Source organism: Pongo pygmaeus, chromosome 13, assembly GCF_028885625.2.
Source record: "Pongo pygmaeus isolate AG05252 chromosome 13, NHGRI_mPonPyg2-v2.0_pri, whole genome shotgun sequence".
NCBI lineage: Eukaryota > Metazoa > Chordata > Mammalia > Primates > Hominidae > Pongo > Pongo pygmaeus.
The window spans coordinates 21,621,313-21,646,317 of NC_072386.2; the positions used below are offsets into that span (position 1 = coordinate 21,621,313).

At 50.5% G+C, this 25,005-nt stretch overlaps 2 protein-coding genes across 9 annotated transcripts in view; one reads left to right on the top strand and one right to left on the bottom strand.

Moving 5' to 3' along the window:
* The window catches only part of CIMIP2B (ciliary microtubule inner protein 2B), a 30,983-nt gene extending 24,286 nt beyond the window's left edge, over positions 1–6,697 (top strand). The window contains exons 4-9 of one of the 2 annotated variants that reach the window (XM_063650471.1): positions 4,633–4,790; positions 5,168–5,391; positions 5,478–5,665; positions 5,840–5,891; positions 5,966–6,160; positions 6,441–6,697. In XM_063650471.1, the coding sequence (XP_063506541.1) occupies positions 4,633–4,790; positions 5,168–5,391; positions 5,478–5,665; positions 5,840–5,891; positions 5,966–6,160; positions 6,441–6,529 (906 nt within the window). In that variant the 3' untranslated portion in view covers positions 6,530–6,697. The remainder of the gene's footprint in view (positions 1–4,632; positions 4,791–5,167; positions 5,392–5,477; positions 5,666–5,839; positions 5,892–5,965; positions 6,161–6,440) is intronic. The other variant, XM_063650472.1, reaches the window with a different exon arrangement.
* RUSC2 (RUN and SH3 domain containing 2) overlaps positions 6,635–25,005 on the bottom strand; it is a 72,544-nt gene continuing 54,173 nt past the window's right edge. For 6 of the 7 annotated variants that reach the window (XM_054500355.2, XM_054500353.2, XM_054500356.2 and 3 more), the window contains exons 2-12: positions 20,046–22,151; positions 12,831–13,472; positions 12,395–12,580; positions 12,081–12,221; positions 10,541–10,617; positions 10,160–10,334; positions 9,965–10,070; positions 9,265–9,311; positions 7,692–8,514; positions 7,448–7,585; positions 6,635–7,355 (exon numbers count right to left, since the gene is read on the bottom strand). In XM_054500355.2, the coding sequence (XP_054356330.1) occupies positions 7,154–7,355; positions 7,448–7,585; positions 7,692–8,514; positions 9,265–9,311; positions 9,965–10,070; positions 10,160–10,334; positions 10,541–10,617; positions 12,081–12,221; positions 12,395–12,580; positions 12,831–13,472; positions 20,046–22,059 (4,551 nt within the window). In that variant the 5' untranslated portion in view covers positions 22,060–22,151 and the 3' untranslated portion in view covers positions 6,635–7,153. The remainder of the gene's footprint in view (positions 7,356–7,447; positions 7,586–7,691; positions 8,515–9,264; positions 9,312–9,964; positions 10,071–10,159; positions 10,335–10,540; positions 10,618–12,080; positions 12,222–12,394; positions 12,581–12,830; positions 13,473–20,045; positions 22,152–25,005) is intronic. The other variant, XM_054500357.2, reaches the window with a different exon arrangement.

Below are 25,005 nucleotides of genomic sequence, written 5' to 3' on the forward strand. Positions count from 1 at the left end.
GCCCCAAGGGTTAAGGTGGTTTTTTTTTTTTTTTAATTTTTATTTTTATTTCTTTAAGAGACAGGGTCTCGCTGTGTTGCCTGGGCTGGAGTGCAGTGGCTATCCACAGATGTGATCATAGCGCCGCCCTACAGCTTCAAATTTCTGGGCTCAAGCCATCCCCCTGCCTCAGCTTCCCAAGCAGCTGGGATTACAGGAATGCACCACCACGCCCAGCTCAAGGGAGTATTTTTAAATGTCTAAGTGTTAGGTTAGTTGTTTGTTTAGCCTATTTTAAAATTTTAAAATTGTGTTTGTGTGAGGAAATGTGGTTTATTTGTGCTTCTTGGAATTTTTGAGATTTTTCTTCATGGCCTATTATAAGATCAGTTGTTTTTGTTTAAATCTTCATTGTGGTATTTATTTTATTCTGCCTTTCTCTGTACCTCTGTCTCTTCTTTAAAGTGGTTCAATCATTGAGGTCAGGCATTGTCTGTATTGATCTATAAGGCAACTGCCTAGTAGAAATATTTAATAAGTAGGCTGAATAAATGAATATTGATCCTTGTGGATTTGAGGAATGTTATATACATAAAAAATCCAGGCCAGGTGCGGTGGCTCACGCCTGTAATTCCAGCATTTTGGGAGGCTGAGGAGGGTGGATCGCTTTAACCCAGGAGTTCAAGACCAGCTTGGACATGGTGAAACCCTGTCTCTATAAAAAAAAATTACAAAAATTAGCCGGGTGTGGTGGCATGCACCTGTAGTCCCAGCTACTTTGGAGGCTGAGGTGGGAGGATCACTTGAGCCCAGGAAGCAAAGGTTGCAGTGAGCTGAGATCATGCCACTGCACTCCAACTTAGGTGACAGAGTGAGACCCTATCTCAAAAAAAGAAAAAAAAAAAAGTAGAAAAAGGTAGAATAGAGGCCAGGCCATTTCCTTTCCTTTGATCTCTCCAAATGTCATGATTCCTTGTCATTTCTACTTGGATTCCCTCCACCACACCTCTTTGGACCTCAAAAGCATAGATTTCAATTGTCATAATCTTTGATTTGGCACATTCTCATCATTAGTTCATACTTTGTTATAATGTATGCATTATAAGCATTTTTTTTTTTTTTTTGATACAGTCATGCTCTGTTACCCAGGCTGGAGTGCAGTGGCATGATCTCAGCTCACTGCAACCTCTGCCTCCTGGTTCAAGTGATTCTCCTGCCTCAGCCTCCCAAGTAGCTGGGATTACAGGTGTGTGCCACCACACCTGGCTAATTTTTGTATATTTAGTAGAGATGGGGTTTTGCCATATTGGCCTGGCTGGTCTCGAATTCCTGACCTCAAGTGATCTACCCACCTCAGCCTCCCCAAGTGTTGGGATTACAGGCATGAGCCACCGCACCCGGCCCATTATAAGCATTTTTGAAAACATCATCCCAAACAAAAACTGAAACTTTGACAATAACATACATCTAACTATGTGGTTCCCCCTTTCCCACCCCTTTTGTTTCTCACCATCTGAGGTGAGCATTTGAAACCCATTTTTATTATTCCCTTGCTTTCCTTTTTATGCAGTTTTATGCATCTGCATGTAGTTTTTAAACCAAAAAAGGTTTTGTGTTGCATGTAATCTTTTGGAGTTTATTCAATTCTTGTTTCAATTTTGGTGGACTGTTGATTTCAGGAATTTTTTCAAAGGTCCTATGATTTTCTTTTTATTCATCCTTGCAGAGGGGATTTATGCTTGCCTAGGGTTGACATACAATCAAATGATTGATTTGGGATCTGTATGAAATTTTATAGCAGTTCCTGGTCAGAATCAAAGGCAGAACAGAAGGCTGTAGGCTGCCATTGTGGGGACCCAGCAGGCTGTGTGGACTGAGTGGGGCGCTGTCTCCAGTTAAACATTTTCTCTCCACTGCCACATCCCACACTGGCCACTGGGTGTGGCAGCTCCCATCAGAGCAAGTTGTGGTCGTGTTTCTGTGATGTCTGTCCCTGGAAGGAGGCACAGAGGCAGCAAGCATTCCTGTGGTGCCTCAGCTGGCCCCGTCACTCCTTTCTCAGATGAGAACACACTTCAGGGATATAGAAATATTCTTTATTCAGATGGAAACAATCATAGTAACAGGCCATTCTACCAATTGGATAGAGCTGTTTCTTCATAAGCCATAAACCTAAGACTAATCCTAATCTGTTTCCTAACTTGTGTTTTAATGCATACCCGGATTCTAACTGCCATGGTCTTTTCTGCAGAATGTGTTCTAGTCCCTACATCCTAATTTATACCCCAACTTCCATTCAAACCTTTCCCTTTTTCAATTTCATGAACTCTTTCCCCTGAACCTCTAACATCTGTGACTGCTCCCAGCTCCTTTCCTTCCTCCCATTCCTGCCAGATGCTAGCCATGAACTGCTATTTAGTTAGCACTTACCGTAAGCTAGACGCTGGGGTCATTGCTCATTATGTATCATCTCAGCTAGCTGATATCCTACTCTATGAGATGGTAACATTAGTTTTTCCATTTTACAGATGAGAAAACTGAGGCTCAATGAGATGAATTTGGACAAAGTCCATATCTCTGGTGAAGCTAGGATTTGATCTAGTGGTGTTTGTTTGTTTGTTTTGTTTTGTTTTTGAGACGGAGTCTCACTCTGTTGCCCAAGCTGGAGTGCAATGTATGATCTCAGCTCACTGCAAGCTCCACCTCCTGGGTTCATGTGATTCTCCTGCCTCAACCTCCTGAGTAGCTGGGACTACAGGTGCCCACCACCACGCCCAGCTAATTTTTGTATTTTAGTAGAGACAGGATTTCACTATGTTGGCCAGGCTGGTCTCGAACTCCTGACCTTGTGATCCTCCTGCCTCGGCCTCCCAAAGTGCTGAGATTAAGGATGTGAGCCACCGTGCCTGGCTGTTTTGTTTTTTAAAGTTATGATGCCTTTGGCTCTAAGTGAAAGAAAAGTTAAAGTGGCCTTAATAATGCAATTTACTATTTCACATAAAAAGGCTGGTTAATTCCATGGCTTTACATTACCCTCAGGACCCTGGCCTTTCTCCTCTACCATCCATCCTTGATGTGTCCAGGACTTGTCTCCAGGTTAGCTTTCCACAAGGCTTCCACATGCCTGCCAGCATTCCAGCCTCACATCCCCCAAAAGTCTAGGCGCAGGAATGGACATCGTTTCGTCTTGTGCATCTCTGTCTCTCACTTGCTCTAATTTGATGTGAATCTTTTCTTTAAGAGCAAAGAAACTTTTCCCAGGACCCTCCCCTGCCCCAGCAGATTTCCCCTCATATTATCCAGAATGCTGGAAGCCTGTGCCTAAGCGGCCATGGGGAAAGAGCATGGGACCACGCTTAGACTAATCCAGCTCATTCCTCCAGGCTGGCTCTCCAAGCCTCCCTGATGAAGTTTCTGGCTCCTCGGAAGAAAGGAGATGGGGGTCAGGAATAGGTATAAGCTGTGATAGTGTCGTCTGTCACAGAATCCCAAGTCTGGTTGTTAAGCTTGACACGCTGCTGCTATTCTGGGCTTGCCCCTCGGCTCCCATCCTTACTCTAACATATTTCCTCAGCTGTGAGGTAAGTCCCCACAACTCTAAATGACACATTCTAAGGCCGTCCTTGGCAGAACAGTGAGGAACATGAAATGTGTGCCTTGGAGCCCAGTGCTCTTACGTAATTCCCCTGGGATGTCAGTGCCGTCCTTGGTCAGCGCATGCATGGTCACTGGAGGTGGGGAGAGGAGCAGAGCTCTGCCTCAGAAACGTGGACCCTGAGCCCTCAGCCTGGCCCTGACCCAGCCCCAGAACTGTTTGTTTTGTTTTGTTTTGTTTTTTGAGGTGGGGTCTGGCTGTGTTGCCCAGTTTGGACTGAAACTCCCGGACCCAAGTGATCCTCCCACCTCAGCCTCCTCAGTACCTTGATGTGAGCGTGGCTGCACCCGGCCCAGAGTTGGGTTTTAATCATGTTTCCCCCTCCTCTGAGATCTCATCTTCCTGGTCTGTGCTTTTTCTTCTCTTAGAATCCGAATTTTTTTTTTTTTTTTAACAAATTCTAACTTGCCCCCTAGTGTTACCGCCCCCCCACAACAACTTTATCCTGTTTCCTTCCCTCAACCCCCACAGCTTTTCTGGCTCCCGTGGAGCGCACACTCGGCCACTGTGGCCGGAGCCTGGCAGAGCCTGGCTCATTTGTTGAATGGATGACTCTGATTATAGCAGGTATTCAGTAAGCCACTCTTGTTAAATTATTGAAAATAAACGATGTTACTCCCTAGAGGTGTCTAGGTTCCTTTTTTTTCCCCATCACCTGTCCTCTTTCACTTCCCCTCTGGGCCCTGGCTTCCCTCAAAGATCCTTTCTCCAGGTTCCCCATCTCCTTTGATGAAGACTCATGAGGAGCACAGTGTCCACCTCTCAGGCAGGCGCTCAGGAAGGAAGTCGCTGAGACAGAGCTCAGTGGCCCGAATGGTTTCTGCTTCCTCACCTCCCACGTCCCACCTCAGGGCTTCCTTCGGTTCAGGCCCTGCCCCACGATGCAGGACCACCTTTGTCCTGGACAGACAGACCTGCTAGCCTCTGCTCTACAGTTCTGCCGGCCTTGGCCCTGGCTGTCCTCACACGAGTGCCCCCTCCCTTCTCTCCTCCCTTAGCCCCGCCTCCTCCTTCTAGCCCCGCAGCCCTGGACACGGTACACACAGACCAGAGCCTTGGCTCAAAGGCAAACAAAAGGAAATGCCCGGCTCCCCATGGCTGTGGCCAGCACCTTCATGCCGGGGCTCAACCCTCAGAACCCTCATTATATCCCTGGGTAAGACTCCCACTCAGCGCTCCCCGCTTGCTGCTGGGAGTAGGGGTATAGGGTGGAGGAATTAAGCTGCTTAGAGCATGGGGCCAAGCGGACAGGTTGGTTTGGGAGGCTGAGGTCTCTATGGTGTTGGATGGAAAAGGAGAAGCAAGGGACTAGTGAGACCCCGGGTCTGCCCCAAAGCTTTGTGGTGTTCTCTCCATGGGAACAGGGTAACAGCAGAGGAAGGATTGAAAGCCCAGGCAGAGAACTTAGAAATGCCTGCTCCAAATATATACACTGCTGAGTCCAGAGAGATCAGGGCTTCAGAGGTCTCTGCTTCTGCCTCTGGGGATGGCGGGGCAGGGCGATTCTGGTGAGTGGGAGAGTCTGTGCTGCAGGTACACTGGACACTGCCCACTACTTCGGTTCAGCATGGGCCAGACCTATGGGCAGGTGACTGGTCAGCTACTTCGAGGCCCTCCTGGCCTAGGCTGGCCCCCTGTCCACCGCACACTTCTGCCTCCCATTCGGCCTCCAAGATCTCCTGAGGTTCCCAGGGAGAGCCTACCTCTCAGGCGTGGGCATGAAAGGCTCAGCTCCAGCATGATCCCTGGGTACACAGGTTTGTACACAGGTATGCACAGGTGCCCCCTCCCAGGAGCATGTGTTCCAAACACTAACGAGTCTTCCTTGTCCCCGCCTGCCCAGGTTTTGTACCCCGGGCACAGTTCATCTTTGCCAAGAACTGCAGCCAGATCTGGGCCGAGGCTCTGAGTGACTTTACTCACTGTGAAGAGCTGCCAAAGGAGGCCAAGGGAAGGAAGGACACAGAAAAGGAACAGGTGCCAGAGCCGGAGGGGCAGCTGGAGGAGCCAACACTGGAGGTGGTGGAACAAGTGAGACCAAGAAGCTGGTGGGGAGTGCAGAGGGGTGGGAGTGGTGGCCTTACTGTGTGTCTGGGCGGTGGGGGCGGCATGAGTAGTGTGGCTGTGGGTTCAGGGGATGTGCTCTTGATTGTCAGCTCCACCTTCCTGGGAGATTGTGTGAGAGCACAGGGGCTTCTCTCACAGGCATCTCCCTACTCCATGGATGACAGGGACCCTCGGAAGTTCTTCATGTCAGGTGAGAGCTGGGGGGTCAGGATCAGAGGCGTGGGGAGGCCCCAGGATGCCTTGGCTCAGTGTCCCCATCCCCAGGCTTCACCGGCTATGTGCCCCGCGCCCGCTTCCTCTTCGGCTCCAGCTTTCCTGTGCTCACCAACCAGGCACTGCAGGAATTTGGGCAGAAGCACTCACCAGGCAGTGCCCAGGACCCCAAACATCTCCCCCCGCTTCCCAGAACATACCCTCAGAATCTGGGTCTTTTACCTAACTATGGGGGCTACGTGCCAGGTGAGAAGAGCCCCCGGGGAGGCTTTGGGGACTGGAATGTTTGTATGGGTATGGGGTGGGTTGGGTGGTTTGTGGGGGTTGAAACTAATAGATATGGGAGGGCTCAGATCATGTGGTTCTGCTTTATTATTAGGCAGAAAAGGAAACCGAGGTAGCTACCCACAGTGGGGAATTAGGGCCAGATTTTAGAGGGCCGTTTGGAGGTCTAGCCAACTGGCTGAGAATTAAATGGCTTTGCCATGCTGCTTGCTACACGTGACAGACTCTCTTGGCCATACAGGGTATAAGTTCCAGTTTGGCCACACATTTGGCCATCTCACCCATGATGCTCTGGGCCTCAGCACCTTCCAGAAGCAGCTCTTGGCTTAGGCCGCTGGACATCAAGTTCCCTTCCCTTTTCATCCTATCCCAGCCATCCTTTTGGAAGGGAGAAAGGTGGGTGGGAGGGTGGGGGAGCACAAAGAGGAAATGGTCTGGAGGCTGAGCACCTTTTTTATTAATAGGTATAATAAATAAATAAATAAATACATAAACAGACGCCTGGGCTCCTCCTCCCTCTTCTGATGACCAGGCACTGGCCACAGCCTATTTACATACAGCTGGGGGGCTTTAGGGATCTGGCCCCAATACTGTTACCCATCCTCATCTCCACCTGGCCTAGGGAACCCTGTGGATGGCTTTCTGGGCCACCCGCCTCCAGGGGGACTTGCTTGTCTTCACCCATGGAAGGGTTGGCCCAGACGGGCCAGGGGAATCCTGGCAGCCCGGTGCTGCGTCCCGTCCCTCCTTTCCTGGGTGGAGGTCTGGACGAGGTCACTGGGACAGTTAAGGGGGCGTGATTAATACTGAGCACAGGGAGCAGGTGCCAGCACAGGGATACATGGCCCCAGCTCTCAGTCTACTCTGCAGCCAAGCCAATGGCTTGGGAAGGGCTCTCAGGCTCTGAGTCTGGGGGTTATGAGGGTCCCTGAGGCCACCAGCATGCACAGGGCCTCAGTTTTGGCTGCTTCCAGGGGTTGGACTTGGAGTTGGGGTCAATGTCACGTAGGCCAGGGGCACCAGGCCAGAGTCGGGGCCGTGGCTGCAGCGCAGCCAGTCTCCTCCAGCTCGCCCCAGCACTCGTAGGATGTCTCCTTTGTGGAAGCTCAGCTGTCCAGGGCCGGTGGCCAGGTGGTGGCACAGTGCCTGCACCTCACTGGGGAAACAGCACATGGAGGTCAGAGAAACCCCATCAAAAGCCAACTGCAGCCCCTCAGCCCCTCAGCCCTTCCGTTTCCCCAGGCTTACCACGGAGGACTGGAGGGCAGGGCTGGAGAGAGTGGCTCCTGCAGGCTCTCCTTGGGCTCTGGCTCCCGGCGGGAACCCACTGTCTGTGCCACTAGTTGGAACATGGACTTGTCCAGGCTCAGCCAGTCCGAGGGGAGCCTAGGGACAGCAGCTGGACTCAGGCTCTGCCCAGGATTGGCTCTGCCCATGCCCTGGCACAGCAGGCTCCCTACTCCCTCCATCCCTACTGTGGGCAGGCTCTCACCTGTTTGTGGGCCGGGGCTCCCGCTGGGCTTTTCGGGAGCCAAAGAGGTGTCCCCACTTGATGCCTCCAGGTGAAGGCTCTGAGGCCCCTTCCTCATTTTCTGCTGGCAGGGCAGCGGGCCCTTCCCTCTCCCGACTGCGCCTCAGCTCAGCCAGCACAGAGTCAGGGGGGCTCCCCATCCAGAAGGGCCAGCCCCTTTCCCGGCCCAGGGCCTCCTCAGAGGCAGGGCAGGCCTCAGCCCCCTCCACTACTCCCTCTCGGGGTGGTGGAGCCTGGGGAGGCCCCCCACCTCCTGCCCCTTTCTTTTTCTCGCTGCTGCTATTGCTGCTACCACGAGGGAACCTGGAACCCTCAATGGAGCCATCGATGTAGACCTGGGAGCTCTGCATGAGCTGGTACCACCAGCCGGCCTGCCCACCTCGGGCCCACCTGCCACGCCCTGAGCCCCCGGCTGCCTCTGCCACCTCTTCTGTCTCCTCTTCTTCCTCTTCCTCTTCTCCACCTTCTGAGGCACCCACACCCTTCACCCGCTCCCCTTGGGCTGCCCTGTCCACGTCTCCAGGGCCCTCCTGGCCCCGGGCCCGGGCCAGCTGCAGTGTGGAGTGGGCAGACAGCAGCAGGTCCTGGGACACCCGCAGCAGTTCCTTGTGCTGCCGCTGCTGCTGCCCACTTTGCAGCAGCCGGTGCTGGAACAGCAAGTCGAGGCTGAAGGGCAGCAGGGCCAGGGGCTGTAGCAGCAGCAGCAGCTCTTCAAAGAGGCCAGGACACACAGTATGAGCTGCACTCAGGAAGCCCCAGGGCTGGTAGTGGGTCTGGATGATGTCTAGGGGAAAAGAGAGAGGGACTGATCCACACAGAGAAGCAGAGCCTGGCCCAAGTGGGACTTTGAAAGACAGCCTGGGCAGAGCTGCTGCAGACAGCGGTGCAGGCTGTGCACTAGTCAGCTTGCATGTACTAAGTATAAACGCTGCTGCCCACAGCTGTGCAGTGCCTAAACTCTCCAACCCCAGGCAGTGGCCCTGAGTTTAGAGGAGTGAGATGCAGGGATTCCTGGCCACCCTAACTCCCAGATTTCTGGAGTTAGGCTCCAAGGTTTTTTGTTTTGTTTTTTGAGACTGAGTCTCACTCTGTTGCCCAAGCTGGAGTGCCGTGGCATGATCTCGGCTCACTGCAACCTCTGCCTCTCAGGTTCAAGCAATTCTCGTGCCTCAGCCTCCCGAGTAGCTGGGACTACAGGCATGTGCCACCACAGCCGGCTAATTTTTGAATTTTTAGTAGAGACGGGGTTTCACCATGTCGCCCAGGCTAGTCTCGAACTCTTGACCTCAGGTGATCCACGTGCCTCGGTCTCCCAAAGTGCTGGGATTACAGGCATGAGCCACCGTGCCTGGCCCAAGGTTTTAACTCAAGCAGAGGCTGGGGAAGGCCTTGGGTGGAAGCCTGAGGCTCTGAGGATGAACACTTGTGTGGCCCCCCTCCCCACCTCCAGCAATGAAAAGACAGCTCTTCCTTCCTCTTTTGTGCCTCTGAATTCTGACCCATTGAGTTTGACCTGCAGGGTTCTGGGCATTACCTTCGTGGTTATAGAGGTGATTAAACCAGAACTCCAGGGACCGGATGCTGTAGGGAGACAGGTGAAGAGAGTTGAGTCTTGTGTGAATACAGCCAAATAAGGAGACAGATCCAGGCGGTCAGGCACAGGAAGAATAGGTGAACGTGCCCTTCCATGGCACGATTCATTTCACCTAATTCCAGAGAGTCAGTGGGGATGTGTGGAGGGAGATGGACATGTGATTTACAAGCCAATTGCTTCCTCCTGGAGTGGAGTCAGCCTGCAGTAGACCTAAGAAATCAAGTCAGCTACTGTGTAAAAGTACAGGCAGCTCAGGGCCAAAGGGAATGGCCTGGGCGCATACCTGAGAAAGCATGTTACTAGGATGTGGGTCCCAAGGTGGATTTAGGGTCAAGCAGGATTTGGAAGTAGTGCTGGAATGGACAGGATCAGGGTTTACAAGGTCCAGAGAAATTAAGAAACCCAACTAATGTCCAAATAAGCCAGGTTACAGATTTGTAAAAGCAGACCACGTTGGTGACCAGTGACAGTCATGGGCACAGTGGGAAGGCAGTGACCTACTGAGAGGCCATAGCGGGCTGGGGGGACCCTCCAGATCCACCCTTTCTGTCTGTCCAGGGAGTTTCCTTGGTGCAGGCAGAGCCCGGGGGTGGGGGGCAGGGCAAGTTGTTTAGGGGATCTTGCCGCCCTGTGCACTCACTTGAGCAGGCCGAGGATGAAGGCGTTGAAGCGCATGGTATGACTGGTGAGCTCTGGGAATTGGCTGACTTTGTTGTAGAGGCCATGCAGGACCTTGGTGGATGGGCCTGGGAGGAAGCCAGGGTTGCAGGTCACATGACCAATTTCTGGAACCCTAAATTCAGCCCCGGGTCCCAGTCTGGCACCCAGCACCTACCTAGCTGTGTGGAAGCCTCAACCACACTCCATGGCATGTTCTTACGCTGCCCGATGATGACGTCCAGTACAAAGGCCTTGAGCCCATCCTCCAGCACGGCGCGGACAGCAGGGCACAAGTACTTCAGAACCAGGTGGCCCACATTGGGGCTCACAGAACTGTTTCCCAGCTTTGCCTGTAGGTGTGGTAGGGAAGTACAGGAAACCCCCTCAGGCCTGACCGTGGTCCTCTCGTAGTGGGCCCTCATGGTTCCCCTCTTGCCATCCCCATTCCTAAGTACCCACCCCTGGGCTGTAAATGCAAGACAGCAAGGGAAGGTGGAAGTACAGGACAGGTGAGGGCTTGCAGGCAGAGCTCAGCTCTCCACATTTCCTTGCCTACCTTCACCCCGGGATCCCGGCTTGTGCCAAAATGAGCCACAATGAGGTCCACAGCGATGTTAACAGCTTTTACCAGCCCTGCAAGGAAGAATGTGATGTGACAGGTCCCTGAGCAAGTCCTTAGCCAACTCAGCTGGGGCTGAAACCTCAGCAGGGGTGGGAAAGGGCTCTCACACTTACTCAGTCTCCACATCTGCACGTGGGTCTCATCAAAACATTCAGGCCTGGCCCTTTTCTGGTTCTGCCCAGTTCTTAAGCTTTTCCTGTCTTTACTTCCCAGCCTGGAGCCACCTCAGTGATGCCATTGTCAAGCCTCTCAATGTCCTCACCTCTCAGCCCTTATTCCAATCCTGGGTCAGGCCAACTGTCGGTTTTCTCCACTCTGAGAAACCAGGCCACTGACCTGAAGAAAACCCAAGTCCCTCACCCCAGTGCCAGTGCCAGACAAGGGCGGTTCTTTGACACGTGCCTTGTCAGCACTCTCTGCCATACCCTTAAGTTGCCATGTGAAATCGACACCCCTCCTCTCAAGCCCTTGGTTCTGCTTCAGAGAACAAAGGCCCCTAGTTATAAACTCCTTTAACTTCCCTCTGCCTCCAAAATCCGTAACAATCTCATATGTACATCCCTCACTCCCCTGCCCACTTGCATCTCCTTTGCGTCCTGGAGGAAGGTGGCTGTTTCCCTTCTTGCCTGAGTTCTTTCTCCCTGAGCTCTGTTTCTCCCCTTTCTGCCTTCGCAAGGAACTTCAGCTCTCTCTTCGCAGGCTCATCTTCAGCCCACAATTATGCTCAGTTCTCTCCATCTCACTAAAAATGTTCTTAGTTCAGTGGTCACTTATTTGCTAAATACTGTGGGTCTTGTCAGTCTTCATCTTACTAGATGTCACCAACACGCTTACCCAAGCTGCTGGGCCCTCTAATACCTTCACCCACCCCTCCAAGAGCACTGAGGCATTTTTTGATGACATGGAAGCCGCCTCATGAGACTTTGCTCACTGCAGGAAGGGACTGGAGCGCGACTCTGAAAGCCTCTGGTGAATGACCCTTGCTCCCTCACATGCACTCATGATACAGAGCACACAGCTTCCTCCTCTGGCCCCAGAGCCTGTGTGCTCCAACTCCTTCCCAGCACCTGGAGATTTGTTTGTGGTTTTCTTTTGAAAAGGAGTTTTCAGTTTTGTTGCCCAGGCTGGACTGTGACGGTGGGATCTCGGCTCACTGCAACCTCCACCTCCTGGGTTCAAGTAATTCTTCTGCCTCAGCCTCCCGAGTAGCTGGGATTACACGCGCCCACCACCACGCCCAGCTAATTTTTTTTTGTATTTTTAGTAGAGATGGGGTTTCACCATGTTGGCCAGGCTGGCCTCGAACTCCTGACCTCATGATCCACCTGCCTTGGCCTCCCAAAGTGCTGGGATTACAGGCGTGAGCCACTGGGCCCAGCCAGCACTTAGAGATTTAAGCCTGGCTAGGTAGTAGGGCAAGTGTGAGGAGGTAGTGACAGCAGAGTCCCTGGCCTGAGCTGGGGGTTATATACACCTTTTTTCTGAAGCAGGTCAATGGAAATGGCCTCTGAGCTGCCATCTGGGGATAGACAAAACTCAGCTGGAGGCTTCTCCGTCAAGGAAAAGGGGTCCTGGAAGTCAGGGCAGGTCAGTGGTAACGGCTTCACTGCTTGGCCTGGAAAGAAGAGAAAAATCAATCCTGAGCAACTCTCAGTGCAGGAGTTCCAGCCCAGTTCAGTGCCTCGTACCGTCTGAGACACGTTCCTTTGGGACTGACCCCTTCTCTAGCCCTTTCCAGCCATGGCATAGCCTGCCCCGGGGACTGTACTGGGGACCCTGCTCACACACCATTCAGCCGGCAGTTCAGATGGCTGGCAGCACTGAGAGAGCCAGGGAACTCAAAGATAGGGTTTCTTCGGGCCAGCCGAGCTTCTTGTGATCTTCGGTCTAGGCTCCCTGACAAACCAGGTGGCCCTAGTGGGTTCTTCCTCCTGTATTCCCGCCACTTGAGGGCTTGAGGGGATAGGTGGTTGGCTGGAAGCAGAACAGATTAGTAGAAAGACAAGAGTTGGCAGGAGACAGCGAGACAGAGTTTCACATCCACCCAGTGGGCCCATATGAAACAGTAGATTATCTGTGGATATTATCTACAGATGCTGGGGAAGGGATGCAGACATCCTAACCTCTGGCCCCAGGTGAGAGTGGAAGCAACCACTCAAAGGGGAGGTGGTGGAAGTGCTTGCGTGAGGTGGCGGGTTGGGTAGGGAGATGCTGGAGCTCGTACCATTACTGGGCCTGGTGGCCATGCTGCCCTCACCACCTCCCCGGGCCAGGCTCTCTGCTCGGCTGAGGCCAGATCGCCAGGAGCCCAGAGGTGGCAAGCTTCCTGTTCCATGGAGCCGGTACTCAGTCAAGGTCAGTATCTTCTGATCCTCCTTCTGTGGCTGCTGGGAGGTGGCAGGCCGGACAGCAGGAGGACAGGAGTGGCTCCATGGGGGCAGGCTTTCTGTGGCTGTGGGCTGCTCTGGGGGAGGGGAGCACGAAGTGGAGGCAGAAGAGTCAGTGCTGGGCCCAAAGGGGCCAACACTCCGGATGGGGGAGTAGCTGCCCAGGGGCGATGGCCGAGAGGTCTCTGGCTCAGGCCCAGCTTTCCTGGCACCTCTGCCAGTGACTCGGGGAGTGGATGCCTGTGGTTCCCCTGAGGGAGCTGGGACTGAGACTTGAGCAGCAGGGGCAGCCAGTGGGGCAGGCTGCTGTGTACGGCTGCAGCCTGAGAGGCTGTAGAGCTGGGAAAGGCTGTGGAGGGCCCGGGCCTTGGCCAGCTGCTTGGGGAAGTGGTGCTGGAACACGAAGGGCTGGATGGGCAGCGTGGTTGGCCTCTGTTCCTTGCTGTAGCGAAGGACTGGTCGGCTCTCGGTGCCACCCCCTGTAGCAAAGGGATGGAGAAGAAATCAGTAGACGGACACTGGAACCCACATGAGAGAAAACCCAGAAGCAGAGATGGGAGAGGGGAGAGGGGCAGGGACCTGGCTGGCAGGAATTGAATGGGGTAGAAGTTTGTGGAATGGGACACTGCTCCCCTCTTTTGTAAAACGTTTCCTATTGTTTTTATGGTGCTGGACTGTCTTGTATCTCTCTGCTGTTCAGTCCCTCTTCATTTTCTTGACTCCAAAGGTGAGTGTATCTTAAGGCTAAACTCTTGCATCTCACCTTACACTTTATTTATTGCACAGTTTGAGTTCAGACTTCTACAGGATGACTCCCAAACCCACAGCTTTAGCCTGGACCTTCCTCTTGATCTCCAGATCATTCTGCTTTATAGTTCTGCTTTCACTTAAAATGTGCTATAAGAGCTCATCCATCACCTTTCTCCTTTTTTCCGATGACTTCCATTTCTGTCAACGGCAGAACCATTTTCTTTGTTTCTAAGTCTTGGAGTCACAGTCACACACATTTTCAGTGATTAAAATGTTTCAGATGTTATTGACTTCAAGCTTTTGCTCATTATCCCATCTCCAGTCATGCCGGCACATTTCATTCTTGAGCATATCTAACCATAGTAAGATATTTCTTTACTTCCAGCCTTCCTGTTATCCGTATCTACCCCCACTCCCACTCTTCACGATCCTGGCATTGGAACCTCAGAGTCCACATTTGCTCCCCCTGAACGAAGGTATGTTCCCCAAGGCTGGGCCTCTCCTGTTCTTTCAGGCAGTCTTCAGGTCAATGTCCCTTAAAACATGGTGCTCAGAACTAAACACAAAACTCCAGGACACTGGAGTGGGACAGTGGATGGACTGCACTTCCAACAAAACACTGTAGATCTCCGAATAAACGCAAGATGGCGCTATAAGCACGCACCCGGCCTAAAGCCCTGGTGAAAGCTCACCAGCAGGGGGGCTCACTAGCTCTGTGAGGCAGGAATTAGTTCTTACTTGACATATTAGGAAATGTGAAATGTAGACAGATTAAAGCACTTGCTCAGGGTCAAACAACTAGGAAGTGGCAGAGCTAGAATTCTGCCTAACCCAGAGTCTGATTTCGGAGCCACTGTTCTTTTTACCACATTGTACTACCCGTGAAATTGTATCAGGCCAGGTTTTCCTATCCCTCATCTTATTTACATCAAAGAGTCGCAGGGGATGGGGACCACAATCCCATTAGGGAGGTGCTTCTGAATCACTCCCAGGGGACACTTTCAAGCTCCACCCTCCTGCTATCCCCAGTCACTGCTTACACAAACTCTGCATTCTCCCTGGCCCACTGTGCTCCAGCCACACTTCCCCGTCCTTAAACACACCAGATGCATGAACATCTCCGGGCCTTTTGCACCTGCTTTTCTTCCTGCCTGAATCTTCTCACCATTCAGGCATCAGCTCAAATATCACCCCCTCAATAAGACCTTCTCTGACTACCTCAGCCCCTCTGGCAAGTTGCTCTCTATCCCATTACCCTGTTTCATTTTCTTTTCAGCATTGTTGAACTTTCCAGCAATTAAAAGTTGTCCTTTTAATGTGTTTATTGTCCACTACTACTCCTAAGAGCTCCAGAAAAGTGGGAATTTTATATTGTTCACTGCTGGATCCATAATGCCTGGAACAGAGGCTGGCACACAGTATGCAGTGAATAACGATCTGTTAAATGAGAGAATCTCCACGGTCACTCTTGATTCAAGCCAGTCTCACTACAACCAGAAGCTTCTTACATACACCAACTAGCTTCTGAGATACAAATTTTATCTCCCAGAATAAAGTCTAATCTTCTCAGTGAGCTAGGTGCCCACACCTGCTACAAGCTAGGCTGCTCTCCCTTCAGACTTCCACACCTGCCCCCACTGACCCTACTCTTCCCAGTCCATCCCTGTCGTGAAGCCCACTGCTTTTCCTATCAGGAGTGTGTTCTTCCTTTCCGCCTATTTAAGTATCAGTTTTCAAGGCTGAGCTGACTCTGGCTATTGGATTAGGTCATCCCAACCACAGCTTTATTATACCCCCTATACAAAGTATGTCTGAATTAGACTGCTTATTCCTACCCTTTTAAAACTCCTCTCTGCTAAGTTCCCAGGATACAGATTGAGGCAGAGGAATAAGATCAGGTAAGAAGGGGGCCCCTGTGGGGAATGGGTCTTAGTTCTACCCTCAGGGAATACACAGAATAAGTTTTCTCACTTTTCTATGTGACATTCATTAAGAAAACCAGAGACAGAGACCGTATTCACCCGAGTCAGTTTTTCTCTAGGTTAAATAGCCCCAGTCCCCCAGTTCCTCAGTTCCTTCTTAAGATGTGGTGCCCAGAACTCAATGGAATACCACTGAGCACTCACTGGTTCGGAGGAGTGAGAGACTATCCACTCTTTCTTTCTGGAGTCTATGAATGAATCCAGTCATCTTAACTTTTTGGAAGCTCTTACCAACTGCTGACTCACTCTGAGTTTGCAATCAAATATTCCAAATCAACTCAAGTGCAGGTTACATATCAAACTTCACATTGGTCTCTGCTTTATTAGTTTTGTTCTTTCAAGATTCAGTAAGATCCCTTTAAATCTTGATTCTGCTGCTCAGTATCTCAAAGAGCCGTCTCAGCTGCTTTTTATTTTTATTTTTTAATTTACTTTTTTTTTGAGACAGAGTCTCACTTTGTCATCCATGCTGGAGTGCAGTGGCGTGATCTCAGCTTACTGCAACCTCCGCCTCCCGGGTTCAAGCGATTATTGTGCCTCAGCCTCCCGGGTAGCTGGGACTACAGGCGTGGGCCACCATGCCTAGCTAATTTTTGTATTTTTAGTAGAGATGGGGTTTCTCCATGTTGGCCAGGCTGGTCTCGAACTCCTGGCCTCAAATGATTTGCTCACCTCAGCCTCCCAAAGTGCTGGGATTACAGGCATGAGCCACCACACCTGCCCTACTTTAATTTTTTTTAGAGACAGTATCTCACTTTTTGCCCAGGCTGGGATGCAGTGGTGCAATCATAGCTCACTGTGCCTCAAACTCCTGGGCTCAGGCGATCCTCCCGCCTCAGCCTCCCGAGTAGCTAGGACTACAGGTGTTTGCCACCACTCCGAGCTATTTTTAAATTTTTTTTTCTGTAGACACAGGGTCTCACTATATTGCCCAGGCTGCTCTCTAACCCCTGGCTTCAAGTGATCCTCCTGCCTCAGCCTCCCAAAGTGCTGGGATTATAGGTGTGAGCCACCATGCCCACCCGACCTTCTCAGCTTCCTATACTGTCATTCCTAGATTGGATCAACCTGTCCCTTCTTTTGTCATTCAAAGCTTGATGAATTGTCATTCGTTTTTGATTTAGAAAAAAGCTGCACAGAATCAAGAGAAGACTGGAGACTTATGGAACAGAGCAGCATCTTGATATGTCTTAATCTGATAGAGAAAACACTTTTTAACACCTCTCCTCACATCTCTGACCAGGATATTTCTTGCCCTCCGAACGCCAGTCATAGTATCCCACGAGATGCACCCAGCAGACAGACACTGCACTCTAAGGGAGTAGGTTCAAAGGACCCAGGCAATCCTTGCTGTTTCTGATCCTGCCCCTTCCCTAGAGATCTCCGTTCCATGTCCACCCCAAGGACAGCTCTTCCGTGTATGTTAGGAACATGAAGTCTTCTGATGGACTGTGATCTCCCTGACAGCATAGATATCATTTATGGTTTTAAAACATTTTCTTTTGTGAAGCCAACAGACCCAACCTAAGGCTACAGCACAGCTGTGAGCCTCTGCTATCCCTGCTTTACCTCCCTTTCCTTCTAAACCCTCTGAGATCTGGCTTCCACTCTCACTACTCCCGAATGTTGCCTTCAGGATTCTTCATTATCTTAGGTGATTTCTCTTTAGAACTCTTTTGGTTCAAACTTTTTTTAAACTTTCTCATCCTTTGGTTCCTGTGACTTCACTCTCTCCTGTTTTTTCTTTTCTTTTTGAGACGGACTCTCACTTTGTCACCCAGACTGGAGTGCAGTGGCATAATCTTGGCTCACTGCAACCTCTGCCTCCCAGGTTCAAGCGATTCTCCTGCCTCAGCTCCCATGTAGCTGGAACTACAGGCACCCGCCACCACACCTAATTTTTGTATTTTTAGTAGAGATGGGGTTCACCATGTTGGTCAGGCTGGTGAACTCCTGACCTCAGGTGACCCGCTCACCTCGGCCTCCCAAAGTGCTGGGATTACAGGAATGAGCCACCATGCCCGGCCCCTCCTGGTTTTTCTTCTGTTGTCCTAATTCTTCTGTCTCTTTTGAGGGTGCTGCTCATCCCTTAAGTCACAGTATCCCCTTCTTCCCTTTATAACTCCACACATTCTCCCTGGATCCTCTCTCAGCCACACACATAGCTTCAGCTACCACTTTTGTTTTTTATTTTTGAGACAGAGTCTCACTGTTTCCCAGGCTGGAGTGCAGTGGCGTGATCTAGGCTCACTGCAACCTCTGTCTCCTGGGTTCAAGCGATTCTCCTGCCTCGGCCTTCCACATTGCTGGGATTACAGGCGTGTACCACCACACCTGGCTAATTTTTGTATTTTTAGTAGAGATGGGGTTTCACCATGTTGGCCAGGCTGGTCTTGAACTCCCGAACTCAGGTGATCTGCCTGCCTCAGTCTCCTAAAGTGCTGGGACTACAGGTATGAGTCACCACGCCCAGCAAGTGCCAGCTACCACTTTTATTCCAATGACTTTCCAATCGACACAGTGCTTTCTCCTGATTTCAGGGAAGACACCCCTTCCAGTCCATCTTCTACCCAGACAACCAGTGGTCCAATTACTTTTTTTTTTTTTTTGAGGCGGAGTTTCGCTCTTGTTGCCCAGGCTGGAGTGCAGTGGCGTGATCTCGGCTCACTGCAACCTCCGTCCCAGATTCAAGTGATTCTCCTGCCTCAGCCTCCGGAGTAGCTGGGATTACAGGAATGCGCCACCATGCCCAGCTAATTTTTGTATTATTAGTAGAGGTGGGGTTTTACCATGTTGGCCAGGCTGGTCTTGAAAACCTGACCTGAGGTGATCTGCCCGCCTTGGCCTCCCAAAGTGCTGGGATTACAGGTGGGAGCCACTGTGCCCAGCCCAATTACTTTTTTTTTTTAAAACAAGGCCTGAAGGAACAACCAACCAGTGATCTTTCTAAAATGCAAATCAAAACATATAATTAAGCAGACAGAAAAACCAAACCAAACAAAAACAAACAAATGCCAAAAGCCATTTCTCTGACTAAAATCTTTCAGTGGTTCCACCTGTGTTCCACTATGGCTACACCAAATTATATGCAGTTCCTAGAAAGGGTCAAGCTATTCTGAGCCTTTGTGGTTTTGTACAGACAATCCTGTGAGTCTAGAACATTCTTCTTACAAGTCTTCACAAAGCCTAATCCTCATCATCTTTCTAGATTGGACTTAACTGTAACTGCATTAGCAGTTCCTCCATGACATTTCAGTCTGATTTAGATACCCGTCTCACTGGTCAGTACGGAACACTGCCATCTCTGCATTTTAATGATCAACTATGTTTTCTGCTTCCATCCTTAGTTGGAATCCTTGAAAACAGAGTCATCCCTCTCATCTCTCTGTCACTAGCACCACCTTAACACACTGGTATAAAATATTTATTTAAAATGTAACAAAATAAATAGGGAAAGAGCTGGCCTAGGGAGGCCACTGCGCTCCAGCCTGGGAGAAAGAGCAAGACTCCGTCTCAAAAAGAAAAAAAAAAAAAAAAAAAATTCACTGACGCCCAGTGCGTGTGTGTTGTTGTTGTTAGACACATCCCTTGGTTGCCCCTTAGGCACTGCAAATTCCTAAAGGTCCGAACCTGAACTTATGTCTTATCCCTCTTCCAGGAAATCTCCTGTGATTACAGCCCCTATCCATGGCCTCATCTTTCCCATCATCCAGGTTCAGAATCAGTCTTCTGAATCCTTCATTTCCCAATATGTCAGCCTAAGTCCTGCTGATTTTGTCTCCTCAGTGTATTTTTTTTTTTTTTTTTTTTTTTTTTTTGAGACAATCTCACTCTGTCTCAAAATCAGCACTCACCCAGGCTGGAGTGCAGTGATATGATCTCAGCTCAGTGCAACCTCCGCCTCCTGGGTTCAAGCGATTCTCCTGCCTCAGCCCCCTGAGTAGCTGGGATTACAGGTGGGTGCTACCACTCCTGGCTAGTTTATTTTTTATTTTAGTAGAGCTGGGGTTTCATTATGTTGGCCAGGCTGGTCTCAATCTCCTGACCTCAAGTGATTTGCCTGCCTCGGCCTCCCAAAGAGCTGGGATCACAGGTGTGAGTCACTGCACCCGGTCTGCTCAGTGTATTTTTGAGTCCTCTTTCTCCAGTGAGCCCATTCCACTGTAGCTGTGGGTCCTGCCCTGGCCTAGGATAACAGATCTAGGATGTGGAACCTCTAGTGGTATGGATGGGGTGGTCTGGCAGGGACCTGTCATGGAGGTGGCCATGCATATCCTGCTGGTGAATAGCCACATATTTGCTAACCCTTAGGCTCCTTACCGTCAGCTCTAGCTCTTGCATCCCTCTGGGTATGGCTGTTGGCTGGGCTCCCTGGGAGAGCAGGCCCTGGATCCATCAGCTGAGCCAGGGGGCCTTGCCCAGTAGCTCTGAGGCCAGCAGGAGGCATCTCACTGGAGTGGGGTCCCTGACAGACCTGGGTGGACCAGGGTGGACTTGGCTCTGGGCCAAGTAGGTCCATACCTGGCCCCAAGGGCATGGGTGGCAGGCTATGGCTACAGCGAGTGCCCTCATCCAGTGGGGCCCCCCGATCTTGCTGGGCTTCTTGGATGGGTGAGAACTCCTGGGAGGAGTCCCCAACACTCACACGAAGTGGGGGCGAGCCAGAGCCTCCAGTTTTCTTCCGGCCCTTGGCCAGCTCGGCAAAGGAGGTGACCCTCCTGGGTGGGGAGCTAGGCCCGGCCATGGCTGCAGGGCCCTCACTCAAGCGCACTGGGCAACTCAACATGCGTTCCAGCGAGCCCAGGCGGACAGGAGGGCTGCGCTGCAGGCTGCGATCATAGCTGCGGGAGCGCTGACGTCCAGTGCTGAGGTTGGGGGGTGAAGTATTCGTGTATACTTGCCCCTCAAGCACAGTGGGGACCACAGCAGCTGCTGCTTGGGTGGAGGAACTCACTGCTTCTTGTTCCTCTGGCTGGACTTCTGGCTTCTGGAATAGGTAATACTCAGAGGGCTGGCTGGGGCCTGGGTCTGGGCCAGGGCCTGGTGGGGGACTTATCTTGGTGTGTTCCTCAGAGCAGCTAGTGATGGAAGAGCCAGCAGGGCTTGGGGATGATTGGGAAGATAGGTCACAGGTGACAAGTTTATAGTAATTTTGTGTGGCCACAACAAGACGGGCCTGGCTTTGGAAGCAGGCTGTGAGGTCAGCCACTGCTGGGCATGGCTCACAGTGTGGGCGGTAGGAGTTGCAGTTGGCATCAAGCTCAGGAGAAGAGGCATGAGGGCAACCATAGCCCCCTTCCCTTCCTCCACTTTCAGGGTGATGGGACTCATAAGACATCTTAGACTCAGCTGGGGAGGGCTGCAGATCCAGGTAGAAGGCGCCAGGGTCTGAGTGGCTGCAGAAGGAAGAGTCGCTGCAGGACTGTGGGGCAGAGTTGAGATTGGCACGGGGGGTGCCATGCATCTTGTTGTAGAGGGTGCTGAAGGTGACCAGCACACCATCTGAACTGTTGCAGGAGGAGTCGCTCACATAGCCCATGGACTGGTCAGCTGCCTCGGACTGACTGGATGTGCTACTGCAGCGGCAGTGCTGGGCCCCTGAGCCGGAGCATCCAGGGTTCCTTGGGGATTCATCTGAACTGAGCTTCCATTCCTGGTCAAAGGAAAAGCCAGAGGTATCGCTGGCTCCACCCCCACTGCCACTCCCACCAGGTCCCCCACACTCATCCAGCTCCATAGTCTCTGCTTCCAGCTCTGGCCGGCAGCAGTGGCTGGTGCCGCACTGCTGAGTATCCAAGGTCATCACTGGCCCCTGTTCCTGTCCTTCCACCACTCCAGCCCGACTGCGTGTTGTCCCCCATGGCCTGCCCACTCTGGGGCCAGATGGTGGCAGCTGGAAAGAGGATAGATGAAAGTTGGGCTGGCCAGTGCCATGCAGGTGGAAGGACTGCTGGGTGGCACTGTCACCAATGCTGTCATCATACAGGTCACCAAGTCCTGGCTCACCCACACCCTCCTGCAGCAAGAAGGGGTTGTGTCGTTTGGGGGCTCCAGGGCCTCTTCCATCCCGACTCCTACTCTTGGTGCTGTCTATAGACCGTGCAGTTCCTCCTGGAGCAGAGTGCAGACTGCTGAATAGCAGGGAGTCAGCTTGTCCTAGGTCTTGATCGGGCTGGGTGATGCCCAGCTCAGGTGGGCAGAAGGGATTAGGTCTTGTGCTCCCACTACCTCCACCTGCCCCTCCACAGCACTGCCTGTCTGGGACTTGGCAGTGCACCAAGGGGATGTGATGAACGATGAGGGTCTCTCCAGTCAGCTTTGGGGGACTATCCATTCTGGAAAGTTCGAATAAGGGCTTCAACAGCACCAGACACTGTCCCTGGAGCCCAGTGGGGCAGAACACATTTCATCAGGAGAGCTTGGCACCTGGAGAGAGAGGGAAAGAAAGGGAACCTAATGTCACCTCCCTGGAAGTCAGGGGCATGCCCTTCCCTACATCATTTTCAGATGGAGAAGAGCCCAGGAAGAGAAAAGGCTTGAGTCAAGATGGAGCTTGACCACATAGCCCAATAGGCAGGTGGGGACATAACCATGCTTTCTGCATTGCACAGGTGCAGCACCTGAGGTCCCCCTTAATTTTAAGGTCACCATGCATCAAATTATGACAAAAGGCCAAGTCCTTCTAATGCCACATATGAAGGTTTGGGCAGTACTTCCCCTTTCTCTTTCAAGGACCCTGTCCTTGGCAGTAAACAATGACTAGTCCTTAGCACAAAAAAACTATGAATAATGACAATTAAGAAAAAACCATCTAGGATGTCTAAGGCTTAGACACAGCTATAGCACACAAGTTTACAGACAAGAGGGAAAATCATGAATAATATGAACTCACAGCAATAAGCTATAATTTTGCAAGAAGCATTTTAAAATATACGGTATCATCTGACCAAGTGACTGTTATCTCTGATCCCCTTTCTTGTCCTACGAGCCCCAGAATATTTGTCCCTTTCTGATGACTGTGGGCTAAGTATCCTTACTATCCTCACTGCTGTACTAGAACTTCTTGAATGCAGAGACTGAGTTGGGCATTAGGGTGACTGCAAGTATGACTGATGTCAACCTCTTCCTCCTCAATGGGGGTGGGGGGACCTAGTTTTATGTCTTTTGTATCATTCTAACACATCACATAAGATAAACGTGAAAGGCATAATACATTCTTAACATGTGTCTAGCTCAGGATACAGACATCCTGAAGTGCCCAAATGCTGCCCAGTTTTAGCTTAGAACCTTCACTACTGGGATCCACTAGAAAGTCTTCTCTTCCCAGTTTTACCTCTTATAGGCTAAAGCAAAGTTCTCTCTTGTTCAAGGTCTCCTGGTGCCAAGGACACAGAACCCATCCTGAGCTTCTCTGGTCTCTTGGCTGCACCGTGGCAGTGTGGCCTGCTCAAGTTCTAGTCTCCTGTGTTTCCACGTTCAGGTCGCAACAGTCTTCATTCCCTTCGACTCCTCACATGTAGTGTTCCAAAATTCATTCATTTCCCTTCTCTTTTTATTCCTGTCATTTCCTTTTCACTCACTCTGAGTCTAAATCCCCCATTGCCTTTCTCTTATTCATCATTTAACTGAATCCTTGACATAATCAATTTCTTAAAATTTAACTCATTTAGACCACAGGGTCTTAGCTCGTCATGTGGAATGTGGTAAAGGCTGAGGCAAGTCACATATACTCAAGGACATGAATAAACAATGCATAAAAAATATGACTAATAAGTATACGTATGAGGGACAAGGTATTAAAATATAATTGTGTTAAATTTAAGCAGCAATTATTTACAATCTTGCTTCCTCCTCCCCTTTCTGAGAGGAAGGCAGGCTCCTCTGTTGAACTTCCAAGCCTTTGTGTCTTTAATGGGCTAATGGGTAGAGATGTAGAAGGGCAGATATTAAGAGAGTCTGAGCTACAAGATTAAGGATTACAGAAGAAAACATAGGAGTAAATCTTTGTTATCTTGGATTAGGTGATGGTTTCTTAGATATGACACCAAAGGCACAAGTGACAAAAGAAAAAACATAAATTGGACTCCATAAGAACCAAAAACTTTTGTGCTTCAAAAGATACCACCAAGAAAGTGAAAAGACAGTCCATAAAATGGGAGAAAGTATTTGCAAATCATATACCTGATAAAAGACTTCTAATCAGAATATATAAAGAACTCTTACAACTCAACAATAAAAAGACATAGGAGGCTGGGCACGGTGGCTCACGCCCATAATCCTAACACTTTGGGAGGCCAAGGTGGGAGAATCACGAGGTCAGGAGATAGAGACCATCCTGGCCGACATGGTGAAATCCCATCTCTACTAAAAATATAAAAATTAGCTGGGCGTGGTAGTGCATGCCTGTAATCCCAGCTACTTGGGAGGCTGAGGCAGGAGAATCGCTTGAATTAGAGAGTCAGAGGTTGCAGTGAGCTGAGATCATGCCACAGCACTCCAGCCTGGCGACAGAGTGAGACTCTGTCTCAAAAAAAAAAAAAAGACATATGATCCAGTTTAAGACAGGGCAAACAGTATGAATAGGCATTTCTCTGAAGAAGACATACAAGTGTCTAACCAGCACATGAAAAGATGTTCAACATCATTAGTCATTAGAGTAATAAAAATCACAATGAGATACTACTTCACTCCAGCTGCGATGGATAAAATAAGAAATACAGACAATAACAACTAGCAAATGTTGATGATGATATGAAGAAACTGGAACCCTGAAACATTGCCAGGGGCATTGTAAAATGGTGCAGCTACTTTGGAAAAGTCTGACAGTTTATCAAAATGTTAAACATAGTGTCATCACATGACCCAGCAACTGCACTCCTGGGTATATACCCAAGAAAAATGAAAACATATGTTCACACTAAAGCTTGTACACAAATGTTCATAACAGCATTATTCACAATAGCCAAAAAATTGGGCATAATCAAAGCCAGTCACAAAGGGCTTTTATGATGTTGTATGATTCCATTTATATGAAATGTCCAGAATAGGCAAATCCATAGAAATAGAATGTCCTGAAATCGGGCCAGGCACGGTGGCTCAGGCCTGTAATCCCAGCACTTTGGGAGGCTGAGGTGGGCGGATCACTTGAGGTCAAGGGTTCAAGACCAGCCTGGCCAACATGGTGAAGCCCTGTCTCTACTAAAAATACAAAAATTAGCTGGGTGTTTGTCACCATTTTTGTAAATAAACATGTCTGTATGCATAGAAGAAAATCTGTAAC